Source organism: Oncorhynchus mykiss, chromosome 17 (genome assembly GCF_057628025.1).
Source record: "Oncorhynchus mykiss isolate SJ-2025 chromosome 17, ASM5762802v1, whole genome shotgun sequence".
Lineage (NCBI taxonomy): Eukaryota > Metazoa > Chordata > Actinopteri > Salmoniformes > Salmonidae > Oncorhynchus > Oncorhynchus mykiss.
Window position 1 is genome coordinate 70,558,208 of NC_143038.1, and position 18,692 is coordinate 70,576,899.

At 40.9% G+C, this 18,692-nt stretch overlaps 1 protein-coding gene across 1 annotated transcript in view; it reads right to left on the minus strand.

The window, feature by feature from the left end:
• Nucleotides 1-18,692, minus strand: part of LOC110493290 (mitogen-activated protein kinase kinase kinase 12) — a 48,539-nt gene that overhangs the window by 3,540 nt on the left and 26,307 nt on the right. The window contains exons 8-15 of the mRNA XM_036950888.2: nucleotides 14,927-15,036; nucleotides 14,236-14,352; nucleotides 11,009-11,146; nucleotides 8,368-8,607; nucleotides 7,858-8,048; nucleotides 4,104-4,408; nucleotides 2,751-2,818; nucleotides 36-333 (exon numbers count right to left, since the gene is read on the minus strand). Of these exons, the coding sequence (XP_036806783.2) occupies nucleotides 36-333; nucleotides 2,751-2,818; nucleotides 4,104-4,408; nucleotides 7,858-8,048; nucleotides 8,368-8,607; nucleotides 11,009-11,146; nucleotides 14,236-14,352; nucleotides 14,927-15,036 (1,467 nt within the window). The remainder of the gene's footprint in view (nucleotides 1-35; nucleotides 334-2,750; nucleotides 2,819-4,103; nucleotides 4,409-7,857; nucleotides 8,049-8,367; nucleotides 8,608-11,008; nucleotides 11,147-14,235; nucleotides 14,353-14,926; nucleotides 15,037-18,692) is intronic.

An 18,692-nucleotide genomic window follows, 5' to 3' on the forward strand; every position in this document is an offset into this window, starting at 1 on the left:
GTATAGTTGTCATAGTAACCAGAGCCCTTACCCACCTCATAGTTCTGCCCCGTGTTGAGCTGGGTCTTGACCTGGCGTATGGCGGCCTCCTTCTCTGATAAACCGTCGGCCGGGTCGAGGGCGGGGTCGGCAGGGATCTCCGACCCCTGGGACAGAAGGTCGTCGCTCTTGTCGTCCAGCCGCTCGTCTGTGTTGGTACTGACCACGTCCGGCGTGCCGCTGTGGGAGTGGTCACTGGTGTTGCCCTCCTCTCCGTCCGACACGGACACGGCAGACAGGTTCTCAGAGCTGAAGGTGGACAGGGACTGGCACTTGGTTATGCTTACCGGTCGACTGCATGAGGAAGACAAGAGGAGCAGGACATAGATTACATCCTTGGGCTCTCACAGACACAAGCTCAATTTTGATATACCAATAGGTTCTTTCTGCTGGACTATGTACTACTATAGAATCATGAATACATACTGTATAATGAATCATGACTATATACTACTATAGAATCATGACTATATACTACTATAGAATCATGACTATATACTACTATAGAATCATGACTATATACTACTATATAATCATGACTATATACTACTATAGAATCATGACTATATACTACTACAGAATCATGACTATATACTGTATAATGAATAATGACTATATAGTACTATAGAATCATTACTATATACTGTATAATGAATCATGACTATATACTGTATAATGAATAATGACTATATAGTACTATAGAATCATTACTATATACTGTATAATGAATCATGACTATATACTGTATAATGAATAATGACTATATAGTACTATAGAATCATTACTATATACTGTATAATGAATCATGACTATATACTGTATAATGAATCATGACTATATACTACTATAGAATAATGACTATATACTGTATAATGAATAATGACTATATAGTACTATAGAATAATGACTATATACTGTATAATGAATCATGACTATATACTGTATAATGAATCATGACTATATACTACTATAGAATAATGACTATATACTGTATAATGAATAATGACTATATACTGTATAATGAATCATGACTATATACTGTATAATGAATCATGACTATATACTACTATAGAATTATGACTATATACTACTATAGAATCATGACTATATACTGTATAATGAATCATGACTATATACTACTATAGAATTATGACTATATACTACTATAGAATCATGACTATATACTGTATAATGAATCATGACTATATACTACTATAGAATCATGACTATATACTGTATAATGAATAATGACTATATACTGTATAATGAATCATGACTATATACTGTATAATGAACCATGACTATATACTACTATAGAATCATGACTATATACTGTATAATGAATCATGACTATATACTGTATAATGAACCATGACTATATACTACTATAGAATCATGACTATATACTACTATAGAATCATGACTATATACTGTATAATGAATCATGACTATATACTGTATAATGAACCATGACTATATACTACTATAGAATCATGACTATATACTGTATAATGAATCATGACTATATACTGTATAATGAACCATGACTATATACTACTATAGAATCATGACTATATACTACTATAGAATCATGACTATATACTGTATAATGAATCATGACTATATACTGTATAATGAATCATGACTATATACTACTATAGAATCATGACTATATACTGTATAATGAATAATGACTATATACTGTATAATGAATAATGACTATATACTGTATAATGAATCATGACTATATACTACTATAGAATCATGACTATATAGGTATAATGAATCATGACTATATACTACTATAGAATCATGACTATATACTGTATAATGAATAATGACTATATACTGTATAATGAATAATGACTATATACTGTATAATGAATCATGACTATATACTGTATAATGAATAATGACTATTTACTGTATAATGAATCATGACTATATACTGTATAATGAACCATGACTATATACTACTATAGAATCATGACTATATACTACTATAGAATCATGACTATATACTACTATAGAATCATGACTATATACTACTATAGAATCATGACTATATACTGTATAATGAACCATGACTATATACTACTATAGAATTATGACTATATACTACTATAGAATCATGACTATATACTACTATAGAATCATGACTATATACTGTATAATGAATCATGACTATATACTACTATAGAATCATGACTATATACTGTATAATGAATAATGACTATATACTGTATAATGAATAATGACTATATACTGTATAATGAATCATGACTATATACTGTATAATGAATAATGACTATTTACTGTATAATGAATCATGACTATATACTGTATAATGAACCATGACTATATACTACTATAGAATCATGACTATATACTACTATAGAATCATGACTATATACTACTATAGAATCATGACTATATACTACTATAGAATCATGACTATATACTGTATAATGAACCATGACTATATACTACTATAGAATTATGACTATATACTACTATAGAATCATGACTATATACTACTATAGAATCATGACTATATACTGTATAATGAATCATGACTATATACTACTATAGAATCATGACTATATACTCTATAATGAATCATGACTATATAAGTATAATTAATCATGACTATATACTGTATAATGAATCATGACTATATACTGTATAATGTATAAGATGTATTTTCTTACCGTCTCCGTGGTAACTCCACCTCACTGTCCACCTCTCCCTCCTCTTCCTCTGAGGACACACCACGTCTCTGCAGAAGTAAAGGGAAGATGTGTAAGTGAAAAGGAAAGATAAGAGGAATCAACACTACAGTATTCTAGCCTATTTCTTGGGTTAGTCAGTATAACTGGTCAGGAGAATCTCCTGGTTCTAGGTTAGTTAGTATAACTGGTCAGGAGAATCTCTTGTTTCAAGGTTAGTTACTATAACTGGTCAGGAGAATCTCTTGTTTCAAGGTTAGTTACTATAACTGGTCAGGAGAATCTCTTGTTTCAAGGTTAGTTAGTATAACTGTTCAGGAGAATCTCTTGTTTCAAGGTTAGTTACTATAACTGGTCAGGAGAATCTCTTGTTTCTAGGTTAGTTAGTATAACTGTTCAGGAGAATCTCTTCTTTCTAGGTTAGTTAGTATAACTGGTCAGGAGAATCTCTTCTTTCTAGGTTAGTTAGTATAACTGGTCAGGAGAATCTCCTGGTTCTAGGTTAGTTAGTATAACTGGTCAGGAGACTCTCCTGGTTCTAGGTTAGTTAGTATAACTGGTCAGGAGAATCTCTTGTTTCAAGGTTAGTTAGTATAACTGGTCAGGAGACTCTCCTGTCTCAAGGTTAGTTAGTATAACTGGTCAGGAGACTCTCCTGGTTCTAGGTTAGTTAGTATAACTGGTCAGGAGAATCTCTTGTCTCAAGGTTAGTTAGTATAACTGGTCAGGAGACTCTCCTGTTTCTAGGTTAGTTAGTATAACTGGTCAGGAGAATCTCTTGTCTCAAGGTTAGTTAGTATAACTGGTCAGGAGAATCTCCTGTCTCAAGGTTAGTTAGTATAACTGGTCAGGAGAATATCCTGGTTCTAAGTTAGTTAGTATAACTGGTCAGGAGACTCTCCTGTTTCTAGGTTAGTTAGTATAACTGGTCAGGAGAATCTCCTGGTTCTAGGTTAGTTAGTATAACTGGTCAGGAGACTCTCCTGGTTCTAGGTTAGTTAGTATAACTGGTCAGGAGAATCTCCTGTCTCAAGGTTAGTTACTATAACTGGTCAGGAGAATCTCTTCTTTCTAGGTTAGTTAGTATAACTGGTCAGGAGACTCTCTTCTTTCTAGGTTAGTTAGTATAACTGGTCAGGATAATCTCTTGTTTCTAGGTTAGTTAGTATAACTGGTCAGGAGAATCTCCTGTCTCAAGGTTAGTTAGTATAACTGGTCAGGAGAATCTCCTGGTTCTAGGTTAGTTAGTATAACTGGTCAGGAGACTCTCCTGGTTCTAGGTTAGTTAGTATATTAAAGCCGCCTGATACCATCCATCGTCCTACTGATGACTACCTGTTTGCGTGTGACTTGTTTCCGGTAGAGCAGGGCTGCAGGTGTGAGGTGTTGGCTCCTGGGTGACCTGATGATCCCTGTGCACTCCTCCTTGTCCTCCCCGTCCTGAAGTAACCTTCCTGGGCCTCCCAGCACCGACCCCCTCCCTGCCGCTGCCCCCCTCCCACAGGGGGAGTCTGGGCTGCTGGAGAACGGTATGGAGGCCGCGTCCTCGCTGGGAGTGTTGCTACGCGGTGGGGTCTCTGTCTGGTCATCTGTCCCCACCCCTCCATCCTCCGTCCCTCCTCCACCACCTCCTCCTCCACCTGTAAGTCATTCATAACAACCAGCATCAGTTTCCTAGTTTCCTAAATACATAAGACTATAAACCATAAATGACTATATTTACACTATATTTATTTGCACTATATTTATTTACGCTATATTTATTTACACTATTTATTTACATTATATTTATTTACACTATTTATTTACATTATATTTATTTACACTATATTTATTTGCACTATATTTATTTACACTATATTTATTTGCACTATATTTATTTACGCTATATTTATTTACACTATTTATTTACACTATATTTATTTACACTATTTATTTACATTATATTTATTTACACTATTTATTTACATTATATTTATTTGCACTATATTTATTTACGCTATATTTATTTACACTATTTATTTACATTATATTTATTTACACTATTTATTTACATTATATTTATTTACACTATTTATTTGCACTATATTTATTTACACTATATTTATTTACACTATTTATTTACATATTTATTTGCACTATATTTATTTACACTATTTATTTACATTATATTTATTTGCACTATATTTATTTACACTATTTATTTACACTATATTTATTTACAATATTTATTTACATTATATTTATTTACACTATTTATTTACATTATATTTATTTACACTATTTATTTACACTATATTTATTTACATTATATTTATTTACACTATTTATTTACACTATATTTATTTACATTATATTTATTTACACTATATTTATTTACACTATTTATTTACACTATATTTATTTACACTATTTATTGACATATTTATTTGCACTATATTTATTTACACTATTTATTTACACTATATTTATTTGCACTATATTTATTTACACTATTTATTTACACTATATTTATTTACAATATTTATTTACATTATATTTATTTACACTATTTATTTACATTATATTTATTTACACTATTTATTTACACTATATTTATTTACATTATATTTATTTACACTATTTATTTACACTATATTTATTTACATTATATTTATTTACACTATATTTATTTACACTATTTATTTACACTATATTTATTTACACTATTTATTGACATATTTATTTGCACTATATTTATTTACACTATTTATTTACATTATATTTATTTGCACTATATTTATTTACACTATTTATTTACACTATATTTATTTACAATATTTATTTACACGATATTTATTTGCACTATATTTATTTACGTATGTTTGGCTCATCATGTCTTATGTATGTCCTGTGACTGTCTATAGTGATGTATGTCCTGTGACTGTCTATAGTGATGTGTGTCCTGTGACTGTCTATAGTGATGTGTGTCCTGTGACTGTCTATAGTGATGTGTGTCCTGTGACTGTCTATAGTGATGTGTGTCCTGTGACTGTCTATAGTGATGTGTGTCCTGTGACTGTCTATAGTGATGTATGTCCTGTGACTGTCTATAGTGATGTGTGTCCTGTGACTGTCTATAGTGATGTGTGTCCTGTGACTGTCTATAGTGGTGTATGCCCTGTGACTGTCTATAGTGATGTATGTCCTGTGACTGTCTATAGTGATGTGTGTCCTGTGACTGTCTATAGTGATGTATGTCCTGTGACTGTCTATAGTGATGTGTGTCCTGTGACTGTCTATAGTGATGTGTGTCCTGTGACTGTCTATAGTGGTGTGTGTCCTGTGACTGTCTATAGTGATGTATGTCCTGTGACTGTCTATAGTGATGTGTGTCCTGTGACTGTCTATAATGGTGTATGCCCTGTGACTGTCTATAGTGATGTGTGTCCTGTGACTGTCTATAGTGATGTATGTCCTGTGACTGTCTATAGTGATGTGTGTCCTGTGACTGTCTATAGTGATGTGTGTTCTGTGACTGTCTATAGTGATGTGTGTTCTGTGACTGTCTATAGTGCTGTATGCGGAACATTATGGGCTGGTTTCCCCGACACGGAGAAATATCCTAAAATGTAGTCTTTATCGTCTTTATCGTTGTAGCCTTAAATGTATGTCAGGTATCCCTGTATACAGGGCATTTGGAAAGTATTCAGACCCCTTCACTTTTTCCACATTTTGTTACGTTATGTTATTCAGACCCTTTACTCAGTACTTTGTTGAAGTTCTTTTGGCAGCGATTACAGCCTCGAGTCTTCTTGGGTATGATGCTACCAGCTTGGTGCAACTGTATTTGGGGAGTTTCCCCCATTCTTCTCTGCAGATCCTCTCAAGCTCTGTCAGGTTGAATGGGGAGTGTCGCTGCACAGCTATTTTCAAGTCTCTCCAGAGATGTTCAATTGGGTTCAAGTCTGGGCTTTGGCTGGGCCACTCAAGGATATTCAGAGATTTGTCCCAAAGCCACACCTGCGTTGTCTTGGCAGTGTGATTAGGGTCGTTATCCTGTTGGAAGATGAACTTCGCCTCAGTCTGAGATCCTGAGCGCTCTACAGAAGGTTTACATCAAGGATCTCTCTGTACTTTGCTCCGTTCATCTTTCCCTCGATCCTGACTAGTCTCCCAGTCTCTGCTGCTGAAAAACATCCCCACAGCATAATGCTGCCTCCACCATGCTTCACCGTAGGGATGGTGCCAGGTTTCCTCTAGACGTGACGCTTGTCATTCAGGGCAAAGAGTTCAATCTTGGTTTCATCAGACCAGAGAATCTTGAATCTTGTTTCTCATGGTCTGAGTGTCCTTTATGTCCAAGCGGGCTGACCTTCTGGAAGGTTCTCCAATGTCCACAGATGAACTCTGGAGCTCTGTCTGAGTGACCATCGTGTTCTTGGTCACCTCCCTAACCAAGGCCCTTCTCCCCCGATTGCTCGATTTGGCCGGGCAGCCAGCTCTAGGAAGAGTCTTGGTGGTTCCAAACTTCTTCCATTTTAGAATGTTGGAGGCCACTGTGTTCTTAGAACCTTCAAGACTGCAGACATGGTTCCCTTCCCCAGATCTGTGCCTCGACACAATCTTGTCTCGGAGCTCTACAGACAATGCCATCATGGCTTGGTTTTTGCTCTGACATGCACTGTCAACTGTGGGACCTTCATATAGACAGGTGTGTGCCTTTCCACATCATGTCCAATCAATTGAATTTACCAATTTACCAATTGACTCCAATCAAGTTGTAGAAACATCTCAAGGATGATCAATGGAAACAGGATGCGCCTCAGCTCAATTTCGAGCCTCATAGCAAAGGGTCTGAATACTTATGGAAATAAGGTATCTGTTTTTTTTTATTTTTAATACATTTGCAAAACTTTCTAAAAACCTGTTTCATCTTTGAGTCTATAGCGTATTGTGTGTAGCTTGATGAGGAAACATTTTAATTGAATCCTTTTTAGAATAAGGCTGTAACGTAACAACGTTTGGAAAAAGTGAAGGGGTCTGAATACTTTCAGAATGCACTGTATACAAATGTTCCTATCGGACAATATTAATGATATAAATTCACCTCCTCCTAGGCCTGCGGAGGCGCTCTGGCTACCCCCTCTCTCCAGACCAGGTCTCTCCAGTCCCCTGCGGCGACCCTCTGCCTCCATGGTGGTAGAGATGAGGTCTGGACTGGACGAGGACATCTTCTTCAGCAGCAGATCATGCTGGAGACCTCTCAGAGCTGCGCTGGGGTCCAGATGCTGCTTGCTGCTGGGGGGAAGAATACATCTTTATTGTGGGCCCTGAAGGGCGATTTGGTTGCAGCAAAATTACACTCTGGCTCTATCTCAATTGGTCGTTTTTCCGATTCCTCGCATTCTTCTCAATTGCATTGGAGGAGATAGTTGAATAGAAGGGCCCTCCTCTACGACCTTCGACCTCTAATGGGTTTTGTTAGGAATCCATGAAAGATTCCGTGAGACAGCGACAGAACGGACACAATGATACATAAAACATTTATATACATGTCTTATATTTAAAAAATGAATCCAACCACACATCCAGTAATGAGAGTTGTCAACATAAATACCTGGGTGTGGAGGTGGTCAGAGACGTAGTATTAGCCAGGCCCAGTGTGGACGATAACGCAGCCTTCAGCCCAGCTAGGTCTCCACTGCTGCCCTTCCCTGCCTTCCTGTAGCGGGGCTTGGCCCGACGTGACCTCCCCGGGGACGTGGATCCCTTCTGGGGGCATGAGGGGATGGTCACCTGAGTCATGGAGGAGTCCAGCTTGGGAAGGATCACCTCTGACTTTAACAGGTCTGGTCTACTGGAACAACACAGTGGATTCACAGTGAGTAAAGTCTTTAGTTTCTCTACACTGAGCATGGCTCAATAAAGTCAGTCAAGTTGTCTGCCGTTGCTGATAGCTACTTTATTGAGGAAAAATGTACTTACTATGACTAAGTTATGTGGTTGTCCCACCTACACTACAGTTCAAAGGTTTGGGGTCACTTAGAAATGTCCTTGTTTTTTTGTCCATTAAAATAACATCATATTTATCAGAAATACAGTGTAGACATTGTTAATGTTGTAAATTACTATTGTAGCGGTAAACGGCAGATTTTTTTAAATGGAATATCTACATAGGTGTACAGAGGCCCATTATCAGCAACCATCACTCCTGTGTTCCAATGGCACGTTCAGTTTATATATACAGTGCCTTGCGAAAGTATTCGGCCCCCTTGAACTTTGCGACCTTTTGCCACATTTCAGGCTTCAAACATAAAGATATAAAACTGTATTTTTTTGTGAAGAATCAACAACAAGTGGGACACAATCATGAAGTGGAACGACATTTATTGGATATTTTAAACTTTTTTAACAAATCAAAAACTGAAACATTGGGCGTGCAAAATTATTCAGCCCCTTTACTTTCAGTGCAGCAAACTCTCTCCAGCATTTCAGTGAGGATCTCTGAATGATCCAATGTTGAACTAAATGACTAATGATGATAAATACAATCCACCTGTGTGTAATCAAGTCTCCGTATAAATGCACCTGCACTGTGATAGTCTCAGAGGTCCGTTAAAAGCGCAGAGAGCATCATGAAGAACAAGGAACACACCAGGCAGGTCCGAGATACTGTTGTGAAGAAGTTTAAAGCCGGATTTGGATACAAAAAGATTTCCCAAGCTTTAAACATCCCAAGGAGCACTGTGCAAGCGATAATATTGAAATGGAAGGAGTATCAGACCACTGCAAATCTACCAAGACCTGGCCGTCCCTCTAAACTTTCAGCTCATACAAGGAGAAGACTGATCAGAGATGCAGCCAAGAGGCCCATGATCACTCTGGATGAACTGCAGAGATCTACAGCTGAGGTGGGAGACTCTGTCTATAGGACAACAATCAGTCGTATATTGCACAAATCTGGCCTTTATGGAAGAGTGGCAAGAAGAAAGACATTTCTTAAAGATATCCATAAAAAGTGTAATTTAAAGTTTGCCACAAGCCACCTGGGAGACACACCAAACATGTGGAAGAAGGTGCTCTGGTCAGATGAAACCAAAATTGAACTTTTTGGCAACAATGCAAAACGTTATGTTTGGCGTAAAAGCAACACAGCTCATCACCCTGAACACACCATACCCACTGTCAAACATGGTGGTGGCAGCATCATGGTTTGGGCCTGCTTTTCTTCAGCAGGGACAGGGAAGATGGTTAAAATTGATGGGAAGATGGATGGAGCCAAATACAGGACCATTTTGGAAGAAAACCTGATGGAGTCTGCAAAAGACCTGAGACTGGGACGGAGATTTGTCTTCCAACAAGACAATGATCCAAAACATAAAGCAAAATCTACAATGGAATGGTTCAAAAATAAACATATCCAGGTGTTAGAATGGCCAAGTCAAAGTCCAGACCTGAATCCAATCGAGAATCTGTGGAAAGAACTGAAAACTGCTGTTCACAAATGCTCTCCATCCAACCTCACTGAGCTCGAGCTGTTTTGCAAGGAGGAATGGGAAAAAATGTCAGTCTCTCGATGTGCAAAACTGATAGAGACATACCCCAACCGACTTACAGCTGTAATCGCAGCAAAAGGTGGCGCTACAAAGTATTAACTTAAGGGGGCTGAATAATTTTGCACGGACAATTTTTCAGTTTTTGTTTTGTTAAAAAAGTTTGAAATATCCAATAAATGTCGTTCCACTTCATGATTGTGTCCCACTTGTTGTTGATTCTTCACAAAAAAAATACAGTTTTATATCTTTATGTTTGAAGCCTGAAATGTGGCAAAAGGTCGCAAAGTTCAAGGGGGCCGAATACTTTCGCAAGGCACTGTATATATATTATATATTTATATAATTTATATTATATATATATTATTAAGGTTATGTATATATTCTAAACTCTTAAAAAAAAGGTGCTATCTTCAGATGAATGCACTAACTGTAAGTTGCTCTGGATAATATATCTGCTAAATGACTAAAATGTAGAGAAGAGAAATTAATGCAGCCGTCCCCTGATATCCAAAGAAACTATCAACAGTAAAGACTGTGTACATGCCTATAACAAGTAATACTAGATTATAACCATGCCATGTCCCTGTTACCACAATGTATTTCAGTAATCAAAACTACACTGACATGGATTGAACAACAAATCGTGACAAATTAGTGAGAAGTGTGAACAGTAAAGACTGGTTTCTCCCTCCTCAGTCTCACCTCTTGCTGTGCGCGGGAAGTTTCTGAGGTACGTTGCGTTTCTTGATGAGCTTCTCCATGGAGTTGGACGAGCGTTCCTGTCTGGAGCTGTGGTGTTTGATGCATCCTGGGTACTTCTTATCCAGTGACTGCTCCCTCCTGGGAAACACACAACATCGTTTTGTTAGTTTGTTCGTTCATTTCTAAGCCACAAAAAAACAAACATATTGTTGGTATTATATATTATAAACTGGGTGGTTCGAACCCTGAATGCTGATTGGCTGACAGCCATGCTATATCAGACCGTATTTCACTGGTATGACAAAACATTTATTTTTCGTGCTCTAATTACGTTGTTAACCAGTTTATAATAGCAATAAGTCACCTGGGGGTTTGTAGTATATGGCCAATATACCACGGCTAAGGGCTGTGTCCAGGCACTCCGCGTTGCGTCGCGCCCAAGAACAGCCCTTAGTCGTGGTATATTGGCCATAAACCACACCCCCTCGTGCCTTATATGTTAATTATACTATGTCTGCTATTCCCTCTAGCTCCATGTGACAGATGACGATGAGTATTGTATACACAAGTTTCAAGTTTTAATGTTAAGTCCTCAAAATACTGCGAAATTCCTTTCTTGCAAACTCAAAACTCAACAATGCAATAATCTATATCAATGTAGGACTATAAAATAACATACGGTAGAAACACAATTACACCAGATATACAAATAACAAATAAGAACATGAGAAAGTAAGAAGTTATATACAGGGTCAGTTCCAATAGCATATTTACAATGAGCAGGGATACTGGAGTGATGGAGGTAGATAGGGAAAGTGGGATATCTAGTCAGTTGTACAACTGAATGCATTCAACTGAAATGTGGCTTCCGCATTTAACCCAACCCCTCTGAATCAGAGAGGTGCGGGGGGCTGCCTTAATCGACATCCACGTCTTTGGCGCCCAGGGAACAGTGGGTTAATTGCCTTGTTCAGGGGCAGAATGACTGATTTTTTTGATCCAGCAACCTTTTGGTAGATTTGTATAGGGGTAAGGTGACTATAAACAGGGTCAGTACCATATTAACAATGTACAGGGATACTGGAGTGATGGAGGTAGATATGTATAAGGGGAAGGAGACTATATACAGGGTCAGTTCCAATACCATATTTACAATGAGCAGGGATTTTTTAAATGTTCCCTTTATTTAACTCGGCAAGTCAGTTAAAAACAAATTCTTATTTTCAATGATGGCCTAGGAACAGTGGTTTAACTGCCTTGTTCAGGGGAAGAAAGACCGATTTTTACCTTGTCAGCTCAGGGATTCGATCTTGCAACCTTTCGGTTACTAGTCCAACGCTCCAACCACTAGGCTACTTGCCGCCCTGATACTGGAGTGATGGAGGTAGACATGTTTAGGGGTAAGGTGACCAGGCATCAGGATGTATGAAAAACAGCAGCATAAATTATAATAGTCCTGTGAGTGTGTAGAGTCCTGTGAGTGTGTAGAGTCCTGTGAGTGTGTAGAGCCCTGTGAGTGTGTAGAGTCCTGTGAGTGTGCAGAGCCCTGTGAGTGTGCAGAGTCCTGTGAGTATGTAGAGTCCTGTGAGTGTGCAGAGTCCTGTGAGTGTGCAGAGTCCTGTGAGTGTGCTGAGTCCTGTGAGTGTGCAGAGTCCTGTGAGTGTGCAGAGTCCTGTGAGTGTGCAGAGCCCTGTGAGTGTGTAGAGTCCTGTGAGTGTGCAGAGCCCTGTGAGTGTGTAGAGTCCTGTGAGTGTGCAGAGCCCTGTGAGTGTGCAGAGTCCTGTGAGTGTGTAGAGTCCTGTGAGTGTGCAGAGCCCTGTGAGTGTGCAGAGTCCTGTGAGTGTGTAGAGTCCTGTGAGTGTGCAGAGCCCTGTGAGTGTGCAGAGTCCTGTGAGTGTGTAGAGTCCTGTGAGTGTGCTGAGTCCTGTGAGTGTGCAGAGCCCTGTGAGTGTGCAGAGTCCTGTGAGTGTGCAGAGTCCTGTGAGTGTGCAGAGTCCTGTGAGTGTGCAGAGCCCTGTGAGTGTGCAGAGTCCTGTGAGTGTGCAGAGCCCTTGCAATTTTGCTATTTAGTTAGCTATTTAGTTAGCCATTTAGTTAGCTATTTAGTTAGCCATTTAGTTAGCTATTTAGTTAGCCATTTTGTTAGCTATTTTGTTAGCTATTTAGTTTGCTATTTAGTTTGCTCTTAAGTTAGCTATTTTGTTAGCTATTTCGTTAGCTATTTTGTCAGCTATTTTGTTAGCTATTTCGTTAGCTATTTATCAGTCTAATGGCTTGGGGATAGAAGCTGTTCAGGAGCCTGTTGGTGTCAGACTTGATGCACCGGTACCGCTTGCCATGTCGAAGCAGAGAGAACCTTCTAAAGCTTGGTTGTCTGGAGTCTTTAACGATTTTACAGGCCTGCCTTTCACACCGCCTGATATAGAGGTCCTGGATGGACGGGCCCCAGTGATGTACTCAGCTGTCTGCATCACCCTCTGTAGCGCCATGCAATCGAGGGCGGTGCTGTTGCCATACCGAACAGTGATGCAGCTAGTCAAGATGCTCTCAGTGGTGCAGCTGTATAACTTTTTTGAGGATTTGAGGGCCAATGCCAAACCTTTTCCATTTCCTGAGGGGGAAGAGGTGCTGTAGCGCCTTCTCCACGACTGTACGTGTGTGACTGGACCATTTGAAGTCTTTTGTGATTTGGACAATGCTGTGCATTGATTACAGCTCAGTGTTCAACAACATTGTCCACTCCAAGCTCGTCACCAAGCTTAAGACCCTGGGATTGAACATTTCCCTCTGCAACTGGATACAGGACTTCCTGACAGGACGACCCCAGGTGGTGAGGGTAGGCAACACCACTTCCGCCATGCTGACCCTCAACACAGAGGCCCCCCAGGGGTGCGTGCTTAGTCCCCTCCTGTACTTCCTGTTCACCCATGACTGCGTGGGACTCCGACTCCATCGTTAAGTTTGCTGATGACATGACGGTGGTAGGCCTGATCGCCGGTGACAACGAGACGACCTACAGGGAAGAGGTCAGTGACCTGGCAGTGTGGTGCCGGGGCAACAACCTCTCCCTAAACGTCAGTAAGACCAAGGAGCTGATCGTGGACTACAGGAAACGGAGGGGGTGCGAGCACGCTCCCATCCACATCGACAGGGCTACAGTGGAGCGGGTCGAGAGCTTTAACATGAATATTGTGTGTAAGGTGTGCAACAATAACTAGGGTTATTACTTGAGTAACTCCTTCTCCTTGAGTTCCAGCTGTAGCATAACGGCGTTGAGCTCCATGTAGAGGTTGTTGGCTCTCTCCAGCTTCCTCTCATAGTGCTCGCGTATATCCAGGGCATGTCTGGTAGAGAGGGAGAGAGAAAGCCAACGAGACAAATAGGGGTTAATACAAACACATTATAATGCAGCTAGCTATTAATGTACTGTCTGTCTGTACGGTATTTATGTATCTACTGTAGGATTCTTTCTGCATGTTCATTCGCTCCCTCACTAACTCACTCATTCACTTAAATATTAAGGAATTAATCCATCCATCCATCCATCCATCATTCATTCATCCATCCATCCATTCATCCATCCATTCATCCATCCATTCATCCATTCATCCATCCATCCTTCCATCCATCCATCATCCATCCATCCGTTCATCCATCCATCCATCCATCCATCTATCCATCCATCCGTCCATCCATCCATTCATCCATCCATTCATCCATTCATCCATCCATCCATCCATCCATTAATCCATCATCCATCCATCCATTAATCCATCCATCCATCATCCATCATCCATCATCCATCCATCCATCATCCATCATCCATCCATCTATCATCCATCCATCCATCCATTAATCCATTATCCATCCATCATCCATCCATCCATCATCCATCCATCCATGGCCCTCTTCCTGTACCTGAGCTCCTCCTTGCGTCGTATAATCATCTCCTCGTCCAGTCTGTGTATACACGTCCCCTCTGACTTGATCTTCTCAAAGTGTTGCTTCACCTCCTCACGCCACTCTGCCTGCAACACAGATACAGCAACAGACGGCGTGTCAGTTAAACCACAGCATCACAGATTATAGTGTCAGTTAAAACACAGCATCTGTCACGCCCTGGTCTTAGTATTTTGTGTTTTCTTTATTATTTTGGTCAGGCCAGGGTGTGACATGGGTTTATTTATGTGGTGTGTTTTGTCTGGGGTTGTTTGTAGTTATGAGATTGTGGTTAGAGTAGTACTCTAGGTAAGTCTATGGTTGCCTAGAGTGGTTCTCAATCAGAGGCAGGTGTTTATCGTTGTCGTTGATTGGGAACCATATTTAGGCAGCCATATTCTTTGAGTGTTTCGTGGGTGATTGTTCCTGTCTCTGTGTTTGTTTGCAGCAGTATAGGCTGTTAGGTTCTCGTGTTACGTTTATTGTTTTTGTATTGTTCGTGGTTCATCTTCATTAAAGATGTATCGAATTAACCACGCTGCATTTTGGTCCTCCTCTCTTTCATTGGAAGAAAACCGTAACAGCACCACAGATTATAGTGTCAGTTAAAACACAGATTATAGTGTCAGTTAAAACACAGCATCACAGATTATAGTGTCAGTTAAACCACAGATTATAGTGTCAGTTAAACCACAGATTATAGTGTCAGTTAAACCACAGATTATAGTGTCAGTTAAACCACAGATTATAGTGTCAGTTAAACCACAGATTATAGTGTCAGTTAAACCACAGATTACAGTGTCAGTTAAACCACAGCAACACAGATTGTAGTGTCAGTTAAAACACAGCAATACAGATTATAGTGTCAGTTAAACCACAGATTATAGTGTCAGTTAAAACACAGAATATAGTGTCAGTTAAAACACAGATTATAGTGTCAGTTAAAACACAGATTATAGTGTAAATCATAACAGTTAGACAGCAGCATAGACATACCATGTGTGTCAGTCAAAATGAATCCATGTCACAGAGCATCTCAGAACACTTTCTGAACGAAAATACACCGTGGACATTTTCCTGCCTGTGTACCATTCTGACTTTGACAAGTGCCTTTTTAGCTGCTGTCTGTCTAGTCTTGTCCAAGGACATAAGGGTTTCTAAGAGAGTGTTTGTGTGTGGTCGTGTGCACGCCCATTCGTCCGTCACGGTCCATCTGTGTGTGTGTGGCTCTTGTTATTAAGCTAATGGAGTTTGAGAGCACTCTGCTCTGCCTGCAGCCACCCCTCTCATCCCTCATTCCTTTATGTCCTCCTTGCCCTGCCTCCCCCTCCCTGCCTCTCCTTCCCGCCCCCTGCCTCTCCTCCCCTCCTCCCTGCCTCTCCTTCCCTGCCTCTCCTTCCCTCCCCCTGCCTCTCCTCCCCTCCTCCCTGCCTCTCCTTCCCTCCTCCCTGCCTCTCCTTCCCTCCCCCTGCCTCTCCTCCCCTCCTCCCTGCCTCTCCTTCCCTGCCTCTCCTTCCCTCCCTCCCCCTGCCTCTCCTCCCCTCCTCCCTGCCTCTCCTTCCCCGCCCCTCCTCCCCTGCCTCTCCTTACCTGCCTCTCCTTCCCTCCTCCCTGCCTCTCCTTCTCTCCCCCTGCCTCTCCTCCCCTCCTCCCTGCCTCTCCTTCCCTGCCTCTCCTCCCCTCCTCCCTGCCTCTCCTTCCCTGCCTCTCCTTCCCTCCTCCCCTGCCTCTCCTTACCTCCTCTCTGCCTCTCCTTCCTTCCTCCCTGCCTCTCCTTCCTTCCTCATTGCCTCTCCTCCCCTCCTCCCGGCCTCTCCTTTCCTCCTCCCCTGCCTCTCCTTCCCTCCTCCCTGCCTCTCCTTCCCTCCTCCCATCCTTCTCTCCACCTCTTCTCCTCTCCTCCCAACCCCTTCTACCTGCCTCTCCTCCACATTAAAGCAATCAATAGAATAGACTGTAGCAGCTAATACTTCTTGCTGCCATCACAAGAAAAATCCATTATGAGAGGAGAGGGGGAGAGGATGAAAGGGGGAGGGTGGAGAAAGAAAGAGAGAAGAAAGGGAGGGGGCGGGAGGGGTGAGTGAGAGGGCGGGAGGGGAAGAGAAAGGGAAAGGCGAAAAGAGAGGGGGAGGAAGAGGAGAGGGGAGAGAATAAAGTGGAAGTGAGAGAGAAGAGAGAGAGATGAGTAAAGGAGAGAGAGGAGTAGGGTAGGAGGAGAGGCAGAGAGAAAAGAGAAAGAGGAGTAGGAAAGGAGGAGATGGAGAGAGAGAGGAGAAGGGGGGGAGAGAGAAGAGAGAGAGGTGTAGGGAAGGAGGAGAGAGAGGAGTAAGGAGGGAGAGAGAAGAGAGAGAGGAGAAGGGAGGGAGAGAGAAGAAAGAGAGTAGGGAAGGAAGAGAGAGAGAGGAGTAGAGAAGGAGGAGAGGCAGAGAGAGGAGGGAAGGAGGAGAGGCAGAGAGAGGAGGGAAGGAGGAGAGGCAGAGAGAGGAGGGAAGGAGGAGAGGCAGAGAGAGGAGTAGAGAAGGAGGAGAGGCAGAGAGAGGAGGGAAGGAGGAGAGGCAGAGAGAGGAGTAGGGAAGGAGGAGAGGCAGAGAGAGGAGTAGGGAAGGAGGAGAGGCAGAGAGATGACAGTTATGGGGCTGGTATTTGCGTCACTAGATGCCATCAGGTTTAGAAGCAACGGGACGCAGCCAGAAGGAAATGAATCAGGAAAATCTGATGTGTGTTTATTGGGGTCGTGCTTATGTGACTGCCTGTGTAATTGCATGCATGGGCACTTGTCCATCAGCTTGTAATTTTACAAGGCAACATATATCTTTCCTCGACAGACAGCAGGGAAATTGGTATTGAGTGAGAGAGAGAGAAAGAGCTGCTAGTTGGCTTTAGTAGGAACAGTATTCTTCTGTATTCATAGAGACTTACTACGATACTAGAGTGGCCTTTGTCATAAACCAGGCATAGTCATTGCGCGTCGTGCGAGACGCATGCTTCTCTCTGCGACTTGATTGGTGGCTCGCCGTAATAATCTGAAAGAACGTGTTTTGTTTTCCTCAGTCAGCTGAATGTGCCACTTACTTCATAGAACCGTGGTCATGTAAATAACCTTTAGCGTCTTGGGACAAACAGAGAGATAAAAGCGGGTTCTGGCGTTTCTTGAATTCGTTTTCATTCTAGGAATTACCAACTATGAGCCCCATACCCCGAACGCTTAGACTCTGGAGCTTATACCTGCGTTCTGTTTCCACGTACAACATAAGCTGTGCAGGACTCGGTAGGAGTGAGTAGGAGTGAGAAAGAGTGAGAAATCTGCACAGGATAAGATTGTTTGATGATCATCCCTGATGTTTTTCTCAACTTTGCAATACCTTTCTGATGCACATTTCAATCACTCCACAGCATACCTCCATCAATCCACACAGCAATATCTGGCAAATCTGGTGCAGTCCACGAGGAGGAGATGCACTGCAGTACTTCATGCAGCTGGTGGCCACACCAGATACTGACTGTTACTTTTGATGTTGATACCGCCTTTGTTCAGGGACACATTATTCCATTTCTGTTAGTCACATGTCTGTGAAACTTGTTTAGTTTATTTCTCAGTTGTTGAATCTTATTTACACGTTAAGTTTGCTGAAAATAAACACAATTGACAGTGAGTTTAGTATCTTAAATATCATGTATGAATCTGTTTAATTTCATGTTTTGAATCAATTTGACTTTGGGGGGGGGGGGCTCCAGTGATTTTGTT